The 14043-nt window shown below is 37.4% G+C and overlaps 1 protein-coding gene across 1 annotated transcript in view; it reads right to left on the minus strand.

Annotated features, from left to right (window-relative positions):
- Nucleotides 1–2496: 2496 nt before the first annotated feature.
- Nucleotides 2497–14043, minus strand: part of LOC149148831 (uncharacterized) — a 60646-nt gene continuing 49099 nt past the window's right edge. The window contains exon 3 of the mRNA XM_089440774.1: nt 2497–2792. Within this exon, the coding sequence (XP_089296900.1) occupies nt 2745–2792 (48 nt within the window). The 3' untranslated portion in view covers nt 2497–2744. The remainder of the gene's footprint in view (nt 2793–14043) is intronic.

Consider the following 14043-nt stretch of genomic DNA (forward strand, 5'->3'; position numbering starts at 1 on the left):
TGTCATTTTAAGAAGAAATACAAGATTAATATAAATTAATAAAAACAAGTGGCATTATGACCCATTAAACCAAATAGGAAGAGAAGAATACAACCACAATAGTTACAACAGCAATTGCCTCAACAATGAAGAATACCATCAAAAACCAACAAATTTGTTGCCCTATAAACTCTAGGTCTAGGAAACATAAATAATTATGGTTATAAATTGAGAATCCATAGAGTTGGGAGCACAACAAAAGAACATAATTCAAGCAAACACATTGACAGTGATAATGGAACTATTACTTCAAAGTTTCAAAATGTGTTGAAAAAACTACTATTTAGTTTATGTGTGTGAAAGCAAGGGAACACTTTCAAATTAGGAGGGGCAGCCAATGAAATGGTAGTCTAAAAAATATCTCAAAAATCCAAAAGAAAAAAAAAAAAAAAAAACTATGGGATCTCAACCCATTCTAACTCACTACGGACAATAATCTTTTTAACAACACAAATTAAATGTTTGTTTTATATTTTGTTATTGTAGCTAAAAGGATTGGAGCCTGTGGCTATAAACCACTATATGTTTGAATCCCTCATTGCCCGCAGTAAGTAGGAAGCATTCCACACATCAAGGACCCACCTCCCTGCATGGCTGAAATATATTTATTGCTATAACTAGCATAGAAGTTGTTAAAAAACTAATGAGCCAATTTGTATAAGCATGAATAGGAATTTTGTGTTATATTATTGTGCCAATAAAAGAGAAAAACAGCAAGAATATGGTATGACTCTTGAACTAATGGACCTAAGAGGCACACTAGTTGCTAAAAAGCTAACGAACCTATTTGTGTATGCATTGAACAATTATAGGTTGTAGCATTCAGTAAGGGACATTTGAAAGTTGAGATAGAAGGCACGATTCCACAACCCTAATCTCTTACTGTGATTCTCCTGCCATAGCAATTCTTCACCACCTTTAAGATGACTTTAATGACTTCATCATTAGCTAGTACTCCACACCTTATTTACACTTTTTTCTAGTAATTTGGATTAATACACCTCAACTAGGTTGCACAAAATCAAAATTACAATCAAACTTGTGAGAGTACCCCAAAACTAGTCCATATTTTCTTCATTTTTATACGATATAGTTTTAATCTGCTTCTCTCCTCTCTTATTGTTGCAAGGATGTTCCTAGTTTAAATATATGTCTTGGTTACTAAATTCAATTTCAATAATTAAAAAAGTATACACAACACATTTGCATAGTAGTAATACTAATCATTGCACGATAACCAAAACAACCATTTGAATATAATCATGTACATATATATCACGTGAACCTCTTAATCCATATTGTCCATAACAAATGTAAAACATGGAAAAATTCAGACCTTCACATCACGTGAACCTCTTAATCCATATTGTCCATAACAAATGTAAAACTTGGAAAAATTCAGACCGTTCGTGAAGGAAATTCAATGTCTTGTGAAATGAATTTTAAGGCCTCCCAATACCATTTATCTCAATTTACAACGTTTTAATGCAAAAGAGTATATAACCAAATCATTTTAAACATTTTTATTATATCAATTTTTATTATATTAATTTGAATTGCCTCCTTTTTATTATATAAATTTAAATTCAATGTCTTGTGAAATGAATTTTAAGGCCTCCCAATACCATTGATCTCAATTTACAACATTTTAATGCAAAAGAGTATATAACCAAATCATTTTAAACATTTTTATTATATTAATTTGAATTGCCTCCTTTTTATTATATAAATTTATCTTTTTAATAATTATTTTAAAATCCAGAACGAATAAACTGAGGGACCTGAAACAAGTTTCAAAAGATTACCGATTTAGAATTTTTTTTTTTAAATTGTGAAACAGAAAAATTATAAAAGGAAAGAAAAAGCAAACCAAACATAATGAGTGCTACTACAAAGACGTCAAGACAATTTGACAATCTACACTTTCAAATTTCTTTGGGCGTATAGTATGCAGACACCCCCCAAATTGACAGGGTAAAGAGATGCCATAGACTAGAATAAATAGATTCAAGGTAATCGAAGTCCCTAGGATGAATGGAATCCTGATTACAATGAACCACGTAGACTGAACCCTGATGCTGTTAGGGCCATGCAATACAACACAATTGTTTGCAGAAATTATTTCACCTCTATATTTCCATGATATTTCCAAAATCACATTTCAGAACCAAACAGCACCTCATGTATTATACCATATTATAGCAAAAGCTAATAATTCAATAATGCATATATCAAAAAATTTCACAGAACAGAAATAAATTATTCAGTGATGCTGCTGGAGTGAAGCAGTTTGGGGAAGATACCAAGGATGAAATGCTATAAAATGTTCCATAATGAGACATGTAACCATCAACAAAACCACTGATGAACCATACAAGAGTCAAATGTAGATGGCGTCGTACTTACTACAAAAACAACATGACCATTCGGAACTTTGAAAAAAAACAAAAACAGATCTCACAAAAAATTCTGCTTCCTTTTCCCCTTAAATTTTTAGGTTTCGGCCAGAAATTCACATTAATGACAAGTTGCACAAATAATCAAACAAAAAGATATTATTCTTCATCCGGGTTCACCCCAACTTTTGAAAGTCATCCTTGAATACAAGGAGCAAATAAATTATTCAAACCCTACATAGACGCTTTCTCAAAAATGTAGGCATAAGAGCATAATTGCGCCTTAAAACACCCATGACAAGGCATTGCTCATTCCTTCTTTCCTATCCCATGGGACATATTGTAAATACCTCGACCCTGCATCAAGAACATAAACATCAGAGATCTATTCAAATGACAAAAAATATGATCAATTTGTGAAAAAAAATAGATACAGAACGGACAAAAATGGAAATCTTCAATGGCCACAAATAATTCAACATGTAGCCAACAAGAAGTATGCCTTGCAGACATAAAAGAAAACCCGTAAGTATTTGGACGCTCTTGAACATTGTTCATTGTATTATTATAGATAGGCATATGATGGATAAATAAAAACAAAAGCATTAAGATTTTCAGTTTGAGACTTGTCAATGCTCAAAACACGTCACAAAACCATAGAATAGCCCAACAGCACCATCCAGTAAATAAACAGACCAACAAATATCAAGTTTGAAATTATTTAACTTCTCATAAGGAAAAAAAATAATACTTGAGATATTCACAAATTCATACATGGGTTGACCATTCCAGTGAGCATATGAACCTGACTGATTAAGCCTAAACTTTTGAAAGATTTTGTACCTAGAAAAATGGCACATCTGCTGTCATAGTGGGAAGGCAACAACGACGACGGTGTTGTTATCGTCCTGTATAGTGTCGTGGAAAACTAGTAAAGTTGGGTTAAAGAAATATGATTTTTATAATAAGGAGACGTTATTCCATGACCAGGTTACTAGAGAATTGTTAGAAGAAAGAGCAATCAGAATAAAAATACAATAGTATCCATAAATATAAGAATTTTGTTCTGTAGTCTCCTACCATCTTGAAGTTTTCTAATTTTACTGCCCTCTGTATTCTTTCTTTTTCTAATTTACTTCCCGCTATCTTCTGCTGCCTTCTATCTCCGGCCCATTTTCTTCTTCCATATCCCCGTTATTCTTCCACAGGATTCCAATTCCTACCGAATTTGATATGCATGTATTTTTCCACAGCACCAACAACACAGCCGATTCAGGTAACTCATGCTAAGCGACGGATCTGTTCGTATTTTTCGTTGTTACTCAAATCCTCAAAAATGGAAATTAAAATAGTTTTGACTGCCTTCCACCATCAAATTTAAAATCTAGAAAGCTGTTATTTCAGCCTAACTCGAATTTAATTAGTTACCAGTGGAGGGTAATCAATTATTCTTCAACCAAAGGACTATATCTTCTTTTCAAGTATTTTTATGAAATTAACTTCAACTTCTGGCATTTCTGGCCTTAATTTCAACATCCATATGGGGTTCGTTGTGCAATTTGAATTAACAGCTGGGAGCCCCAAGAGAGTCATGAACTGTGACAAGATTCACATCAATTTTAGATATGAATTCTTAAAAGAAAATTTGAACATTTTGAGATTTGAAAAGTGTCTAGTTTTTTAGATGGCATGCGTGATAATTTATATTAACAGCCGGGAGCCCCAAGAGAGTCATGAACTGTGACAAGATTCACATCAATTTTAGATATGAATTCTTAAAAGAAAATTTGAACATTCTGAGATTTGAAAAGTGTCTAGTTTTTTAGATGGCATGCATCATAATTTATCCTTCCTGCTCTGTCCATACACAAGTGTTCAATCATTGTCAATTTTACACATGCAAAACTATGTTGCACGGGGACCCGTTCCCCCCCAAAATACTTACGTACCCTGCGTCCCCCCGTTCCAGGGACTTTTCGACCCTTAGGAAACGTCCCCAAACTGTTGGGGACTCTATCGGGGACTTGTTGGCCGTCCCCAAGACGTTCCTAACAAATTTCAGGAATGTTCCAGACATATTTCAGGGATGTCTTTGGCAAATTTCAAGAGTTTTTTGGGAAGATTTCAGGGATGTTTTGGGAAGGTTTTAGAGATAATCCAAGCATATAGCTTCAGTTTTGACAATCATGGACATTGATGATTGATCATTGAACAATATGATCATTTTCCCATTCATTTTTTTGGAATGCATTGAATCTAAATTTTTTGTACAAGTTGCAGCTCAAAACATGGGTTTTGTATGATGGGTTTCATTTTGGATTTCTAGTGATTTAGATATTGTATTTTCAATGGTAAAATTACAAAAAGCAGCCTCCATGTCAAGAAAACAGAAAATACAATGTTTTAAAAGGCTGATCCTTGTGGTTATTTTTTTTGTTTTTTCACTTTTTGGATCATCTCAGCTTTTATATATTGTATGTGGGTTTTGAGGACTCATTCAAGTTCAGTGCTTCCATCATCCCAACCCCAAGCGTTGTGAAAACAATCAGATAGTAGTGAATTGGATTGGGTACTAAATGTTTAAATAAATTCCTATTCAATCCCTTAATCTGAAATATGAATTTAATATCTTTAGAAAGCCAAAGTATTTTATAGTGGTTTTCAACACAACTGTAAAAGTTTGCAAAACCTATTGAAAAGGGAATGCCTTTTATGTTTAACATAGTCATCATTAACAAGAAATATGAGGAAAAAAAAACTGCTATAAAGACAGTTCTATGTGATAGATTGTTCATGGACCTTATATAAAATTTGAAGTAGTTACACTTAAGTTTCCTAAAGCTAAAGCTCATGTCTAGTGGCCAATAATGGAATGTCATTCAACCCTTTTTAAATTGTTTGAGATTTTAATTGGCGAGTGTAAGGGTTGTGCATAATACTATAAAGTATAGCTTGTTATGCTTACAAGCTTGAAACAACTACAAATGTTATATATATATATATATATATATATATATAAAATTGCCATCCCCGACCCACCGTCCCTTGAAAATTTGGGGGTGCGCTCTTGCCGTTCCAGGGACTCGTCCCCCCGTCCCTGCTGTTCCCCCGTTCCCAAAACCAGTGCAACATAGATGCAAAAGCATGTCTTCATGCAGTTTCTCTTTGCTAACCCGGAATAAAACTCACTGTTAAAAAAGAAATGTGAATGTGGATGCATTGCTGCATTTCCAACCTTTAATTTTAGTTTTCATGGTTTTATATTCTGGTTCACGTCATAGCTCTTCTAAGAATGCATATGGCTAAACAGATTATATTCAGTCTTCAGCTTTTAGCAATGCCTGATCCAGCTGAGAATCAACAGTTAAGGAAGATCAAGCTGAATATCAACCACTTAGGAATTGGCTGACACCTAATGGCCTTCAAATATTGCTGGCCTCTGCAACTAGAATGACTCATCTAACAGTCCCAGCTAAGCGAGAAGACAGCCTTAAATTTTTATTAGTCCCATGCAAATCCAACCTTAGTAATGTTTTGCAATGTGTGTCCACTGTCAAAGAGCTTTAGTCTAGGATGTTCAATAATGCACACTTTACTCCAGATTTAATCCCCAACTCCCTGGAGGGCATAGTTCTCCATTGGTGACAAGGTACTTGGATCCATTCGCATGCAATCCATACCTGACTCAGATCTGGGAAATGATTCCACACCATGTAAAGCAACAGATTTTGATGATAAAAAATTGTATGAAGAAATGGGTATGAAGATGATATCCTTGTTTAGAAAGATCAAAATTCAGATAATGATGAGCAGATTCTGTACTCTAAAACTAATGTACAGCCTATAGATCATGAGCTCAGAAAACACCAACTAAAACTTCTGCCATGGAATACATGAACCTTGAAGCACATGCTGCTGTACAATAAACAGTAAAACACTACTCTGGACACTTGAAACAGCATCTAATTTTTTCTTAATAATTCTGAAAACAGACACTAATTCTAGCTCAAATCTAAAACTCCACAATACCAACGGTGCACAGTCGTCCTCCTTTACAGGCTAGGAAAGAAGCAGGATACAATGAATGTAGACAAATGCACAACAGCGCCCTAACTGGAACTCTAAAAGCCTAAACCTAGAGCACCTTGCTTGAATGGGTAACTGTGTCAACTTAAGGAGCACTCTCTTAGAGATCCATGCTCTCCAGCTAGAAACTCCTCATGTAAGAGCACCCCAGCCTATATAGGTAATCGTGCCCTCAGGCAAATTGATTAAAGCAAACACACCAAATAAAAATGATTGCTGAAAATAGATAAACATCTAAAATAGAAAATAGATTGAAGGCTGCCCATGCATGCACCACCCTTATATTCACCACCCCTATTTTTCCCTCTCCTCCATAAATACTAGCTTGCCCTGTCATAACTGCTTGTACAACTGCTAAGGGAGGTCTGCACTGCTGCTTAGGAACAGATCTGCTGAGAGAGATTCCTTGTGGCTGGAACACAGTCTGAGCTACACAAATACACTAACACTCCCTCCTATAGAGGAAAGTGTTTGCCACACCAAGAAATTCTTTGAACATCTCAAACTCCCCCCTTGCAAGGGGATTAGTCAAGATATCTACAACCTGCTGATTGGTAGGAATGCACTGAAAAAACACTAGTTGCATTTCAACCCTATCTTTGACAAAGTGGTACTTGATCTCAATATGCTTGGACCAATTATGAAACAATCGATTCTCAACGACCTTGATACAACTCTGACTGTCACGATAAATCACGATAGTGTGCAAACTCTGATCTCTCAACTCTGGTAATAACTTGTGAAGCTAGATGGCTTCAAAACTAGCAGAATTGGCTGCCATATACTCTGCATCTGCGGAACTTAGTACCACAAAATTTTGCTTCCTGCTGAACCAGGAAACCATACTTGAACTCTTACTTAAGCGACACCCTTAAGTACTACTCACATCACTAGCACAACTTGCCCAATCAGAATCTGTAAACCCATTCAGCACCAACTCTCCACTAACATACCCAAGACCAAAATGCATTGCACCCTTCATGTATCTGAGCAGGTGTTTTGCAGCAACCAAGTGAACATGCCTAGGGTCCCTCTTACTAACTCGAGGTGTTGACTACAGAACAAATGTCAAGCCTCATATTGACCAGATACATGAGGTAACCCATCATCTTCCTGTATACAGAAGGATCAATCAAATCTAAATTTAAGTCAACAAAAAACTTCAGATTTTCCATCATTGGGTTAGCCATGGACTTATAGTGCATTATCTGGAATCTCTTTAGAAGCCTGACTGCATATTTACCATCTCCAAGAAAAACCTCACCTAGATTGGCAACACCTCTAGACCAACGTTACATTTATCATTATTCGCAATTTATCGTCGTGGGTTCAAATTTTAAATGATCAGCAATATCAGGGAAAATATTTGAAATTATCGGAAATTATTGGGAAACTTTAAAAAATAGAAAAATAATCATTTTTCTCAATGTTTTAACTCTTCTAAAATGTGAAAATTCCAAAAACCGGAATCTTATTGCAGCAACTCGTATTATTTCTCCTAATTGTTAATTAATTTAACAATTTATCTGCTATGGCAAATATCGAAATAAACACACTGCAACCTTCACAAATAAAATACTGCGGAAATAATAGCTTTGGAAACTGAGAAATGCTAACACACACACATAAAATATGAGACAATTATTTTTGGACAAATGTCCCTGGAAAAACCCAACTTGGGAAAACCAATGCAGCAGTGAGGGTTTTTATTATTATGCAGCAGTGAAAATCTGAGTACAATCTGGATGTCTAAAACTAGCAATCCCCAGCAAGAAAATCTAGGCAAAATTATGGAAGGGAATTACCCTTCATCTATAAGCAATTCCGGCACAACCTGCCTACAAAGAACTCAGCCTCTGCATCGGGCTCTACGCTGCACTACGCAGTCTATATGGCGTCAAGCCTCTGACTGGTCTCTAATGAAGTCGTTTCGTCTTCTACTGCTAAGGAAATTGTCTCTCTAGCCCTCTGGAACCTCTACCCGGCCACTGGAACTGAGAATAAATTTTCTCCTCTGCAAATCGAATTGCCCTCTCTAAAGCAACTATGCAGTCCTCTGCATTGCCTCACTAGGAAAACTTGACCCCCTTGCTGCTGCCTCTCTGGATCTAGAAAAACTTCCTCCAGATCGTTGTCCCTGCCCCTCACTCATTGCTTCAATCTCTGGCTCTTTGTCCGGCAACTTACTGTTGCTACTCAGGAAATCGATCTGCCAAGGAAATCGAACTACTCAAGTGTTTTCTCCATCACCGCATCGATCTCTTCTTACAATCCACTGTTGGAGTACCAACAAGTTTAAAACTTTATCAATGGCTAGGATCATCTCTAGACCGATCTATGTGAGTTTCTCACCTTATCTCAATTAGTATTGATTAATTAACCATATTCCCTTAAATTTAGACTTAGGAAATATTTTTAAAAAAATCAGTTAATAATCTAATTGAGACAATTCTAGGCAAGATTTCCATAAACGATTTCTGGGTTTTGGAGATCTCACGTATTCTAGCCTCTCCACCAAATTTTGTGGCTAGAACACATCTAATGCTACAAAAACTAACACTCCCTCTTAGCAAGTAATGTGTTATAGTGTTTCACACCCTGCCACAACACTCTGTCTCTATATCATTTCCCATGACATTGTTGATGTCTGGCTGGTACTGCCCACCAAATATTGCGCAACTTTGATGTTGCATCTGTGTTGTTGCTGACACTGTTGTACTGTTGCCAACACTGCATCTGCACTGCAACTCCCTCTCATTTGTTGTTGTTGCAACTGCAACATCTGCAACTGAAAAGCATCCAAAATACTGAATCAACTATGTTCAGTATGATGCATCTGTCTCCCGAGTCTCTGACTGCTACTAGTATCTGCACTGCCACTGAAGAATTTGCATTGTCAGTGACTCCGACTGTGCCATCTGCATTGTTGTCAACTCTGCAATGTGCTCCCATCATCTAATTGTTACTAATCTCTACAACTGACACTCGGTCTCTGACTGCATCAACTGCCACTGATCCATCCTATTACTTAATATCGTGGGCCCCTGTAGCCAAGTACTAATCCAAGAGGTGGGTTCCTCAAGGACTCTGTCCATCTGTAGCTCTTTGGGGCTACAACTCCATATCACCCCACCTCACTCCTGCAAGAATATGGCAATCATAGCGAAGCCTTCCTCCCACCTGGAAGACAGTGTGTCGATCTCTACTAAAGCTACCTACTGGTTCTACTTCTCATCCTTGTCCTTCTTCTAAAGAGGACACCGGGTACTATAGTGATCAAGCACACCACACTTGAAGCACTTGACCTTTGACAAGTCCTTTCTTTGCTTCCCCTACCCCTAACTGGGACCCTTAGATGCGAGGGCCACATTCTCCTCCTTCACCGTCTTCGATCAACTATTGTTGTTGCCACTGATAGAGCTCTTTAAAAGAGCCCATCTCAACTCCTCCTGCTACAAATCGACCCACATCCTGTCCAACTCTAATAGCATATCTCTGCCCAATATGCTTTGGACAAACACCCGCCAATCCTCTAAGACACAGTTGAGTGCCAATCGCACTAGCTCCGTGGATTGAGGCACTGCCCCAACAGCTAACAGCTAGTCTCGGACCTCCTAAATCCTGGTAAGGAAGGGATCTATGCCTTCCCCCTTCTACATCTCAGTTTCTCATCAAGAAACATTTTTCGTTGCTCAAAAGTTCCCTGGTATAACGTGGAGAGAGCATCCCACATCTGTTTTGCAGTATCTTTGCCAGCCATATGTGAGACTATATGATCCCTAACTCCATCTAGGATCAATTGCGTCGCCCGCGCCATCTCCTTGTATTCTTTCTACTGATCCGCATCCTGGAGAACTGCCACTACATTATCAATGTAGGCTTTCAGGCCATATTCATCTAGAAGGAAGAACATCCTAGCCTTCCAGATGACATAGTTGGAAGCTCCATCCAACCTATCCTGATCTCTAAGCCCTCCAATGCCCATCTCTGAAAAATGTCAAAAACTCCCTCTTTGTTATGCTTGGTTGTTGCTCTGCTACTTGCACTCCCTTCTAAAATGTGTGATCCTGCAAGTTGAGACTGCCAATCTGCAACTAGAAATTTGAATTTTCGAGACTCAAAGTTCCCGAAGGAAAATTTTCCCTCTTCTGTGTGTGGTTCTCTTCCACCCAACGTTGGTTTTGCTCTAGTGAACTATTGCAAAACCCTCTACGTACAGCCTGAAATTTGCCTAACGAAAAATCTAAGCTGCTCCCTCTGCCTCTGGAATCACTCGATCTGGAAAATCAAATTTTTCTGCCTCTCTGCTCAGAAAAATCGAACTTCCTCAATCAACTCGGCCTGCCTGGAGAAGAATTGCACTACTCCTGGGAATTCCAGGCTGCTGCTCTTACTAAAGAGCAAAATTCCTTCTTTCACCTCTAAGGTCCCTGGTTGATCAATTGCACTCTGATACCATGTGAAAATTCCGAAAACCAAAATCTTATTGCAGCAACTGGTATTATTTTTCGAAATTGTTAATTAATTTAACAATTTATCTGCTACGGCCAAATATCGAAATAAACTCACTGCAACCTTCACAAATAAAATACTACAAAAATAATAGCGCTAGAAACTGAGAAAAGCTAGCACACACGTAAAATATGAGAATTATTTTTGGACAAATGTCCCAGGAAAAGCCCCACTTGGGAAAATTGGTGCAGCAGTTATTTTTGGACAAATGTCCCAGGAAAAGCCCAACTTGGGAAAATCGGTGCAACAGTGAAAATCTTAGTACACCCTGGATGCCTGAAACTGGCAATCCACAGCAAGAAAATGTAGGGAAAATCATTTAAGGGAAGTACCCTTCCTCCACAAGCAATCCTAGCACAACATGTCTACAGAGAACTCCACCCCCTGAAGCCTCTAAGCTGCACTGCGCAGTCTCTATGACATCAAGCCTCTGACTAGTCTCTGATGAAGTCGGTTTGCCTTCTGCTGCAGAGGAAATCATCTCTCCATCCCTCTTGAACCTTTGCCCGGCCACTGGAACTAAGAACGAATTTTCTCCTCAGCAAATCGCACTACCCTCTCTGAAGCAATTGCGCTGCCTCACTCGGAAAACTCGGCCCTCTTGTTGTTGCCTATCTGGATCTGGAAAAACTTTCTCTGGATCATTGTCCCTGCCCCTCACTCACTGCTTCAATCTCTAGCTCTCTATCTAGCAACTAACTACTGCTACTCAAGAAAACAATTTGCCAAGGAAATCGAACTGCTCAAGTGTTTTCTCCATCACCACATCGACCTTTTTTTATTATCCATTGTTGGAGCACCAACAACCAAGATTAAAACTTAATCAATGGCTAGGATCATCTCTGAATCGATCCGTGCGAGTTTCTAGATGATTCTCACCTTATCTCAATTGCTACTGATTAGTTAACCGTATTCCCTAAGTTTAGACTTGGGAAATATTTAAAAATCAATTGATAATCTAATTGAGACACTTCTAGGCGGAATTTCCATAAACAATTTATGGGTTTTGGAGATCTCATATATACCATCTCCTCCAAAATTTGTGGCTAGAACACATCTGATGCTACAAAAACTAACATAAAACAACATCAACATCAAACAAACACACTGCTACATAAATATGAAAATAAAATTGATATATATGTATAAGATGTCAAGTGATATATCATACATCGATATTGAAATATGATTTTTGCCCCGAGTCATAAGATCTAATAAAATGATACAAAATCATATCAAAACAAAAATAAATGTATCTCGTGAGATGAATCATGGCAATAAAAACAACAGATTTCATGTTATTGGCTTGATGGAAAATGGCCACGCATCCTCAACTAGACCAAAAGATTGGTCGACCAAAAAATATATAAAATATTTAAATTTTGAAAAGAACATATAATTCATGTGCATCCATATGAATCCAAATTAGTATACACAAATATGCAAAAATTCTCATGTACATAGCAAGGGTGCATATAACCAAAATATCATCAAGTGCAAGCCATCTCTGAATCAAAAAAGATCAATAAAGAGGGTCCAAATGGCCTACAAAATCCAAAGAAAATCATGCTACAACAAATAGCTACGTAACATCAAAATCATTGCTTAAATTGGGATCCTCTCCATCAAGATCGCCCTCTGAGCATTGAAATAAGATAGAAAAAGTTTAACATCCTAATAAATTTGCTTGAGTGAAGTGTACATTTTTACTAACATCATGAAGGAGGAGCTCAACAATTAGTGCCACCAACATCAAGGTACACAAAGGGCTTGGTGATCTTGATCAAATGTTAGTTCCATACCTTCGTACACCACAGAATGTAGTAGAACGTTGCAATCCCGCCAATCCTAAAATCCTAAAAATAAGTCTGTTGGATTTTGAGTGGGATCTAAACTTCTACTTTCTCCATATGAAATCCAATGAAGATGGAGCCACTCTCAAACATCTTGAGTCAATTAATGGTAATGTTGCAAATTTAAGTAGAAGGATGAAAATGAAAGATAAAGGAAAATGTCACTAATTCTTATATTACCATTAACTACTAGGTTATGTATCTCATGAGATGAATAGCAGGAAATGAAAAGAACTGAGAACGAATTTTCTCCTCAGCAAATCGAACTGCCCTGTCTGAAGCAATTGCGCAATCCTCTGCGTTGCCTCACTGGGAAAACTCGGCCCTCTTGCTGCTGCCTCTCTGGATCTGGAAAAGCTTTCTCTGGATCATTGTCCCTGCCCCTCACTCACTGCTTCAATCTCTGGCTCTCTATCCGGCAACTAACTGCTGCAACTCATGAAAACAATTTGCCAAGGAAATCGAACTGCTCAAGTGTTTTCTCCATCACCAAATCGATCTCTTCTTATAATCCATTTTCGGAGCACCAACAGCCAAGATTAAAACTTAATCAATGGCTAGGATCATCTCTGAATTGATCCGTGTGAGTTTCTAGATGATTCTCACCTTATCTCAATTGAGATTGATTACCTAATCATATTCCCTAAGTTTAGACTTGGGAAAAATTTAAAAATCAATTGATAATCTAATTGAGACACTTCTAGGCGGAATTTCCATAAACGATTTATGGGTTTTGGAGATCTCATACATTCTACGGCAACGCCTAACCAGCCATCCATAGAGTATTTAATGCCCGGGGATATGCACGCAGCTTAGCCCGATAACACACGAAAGCCCAAATATTATTTAATGCCGAAACTACCCGCTCCCGTGTTATCGCATTAAGCTGCGTGCATATCCCCGGGCATTAAATACTCTATGGATGGCTAGTTAGGCGTTGCCTACATTCTACCATCTCCACCAAATTTCGTGGCTATAACACATCTGAATGCTACAAAAACTAACATAAAACAACATCAACATCAAACAAACAGACTGCTACATAAATATGAAAATAAAATTGATATATAAGATGTATAAGATGTCAAGTGATACATCATACATCGATATTAAAATATGATTTTTGCCCTGAGTCATAAGATCTAATAAAATGATAC

Source organism: Pinus tabuliformis, chromosome 9, assembly GCF_031772625.1.
Source record: "Pinus tabuliformis cultivar Carrire ecotype Pingquan chromosome 9, CPIR1, whole genome shotgun sequence".
NCBI classification, from domain to species: Eukaryota; Viridiplantae; Streptophyta; class Pinopsida; order Pinales; family Pinaceae; genus Pinus; species Pinus tabuliformis.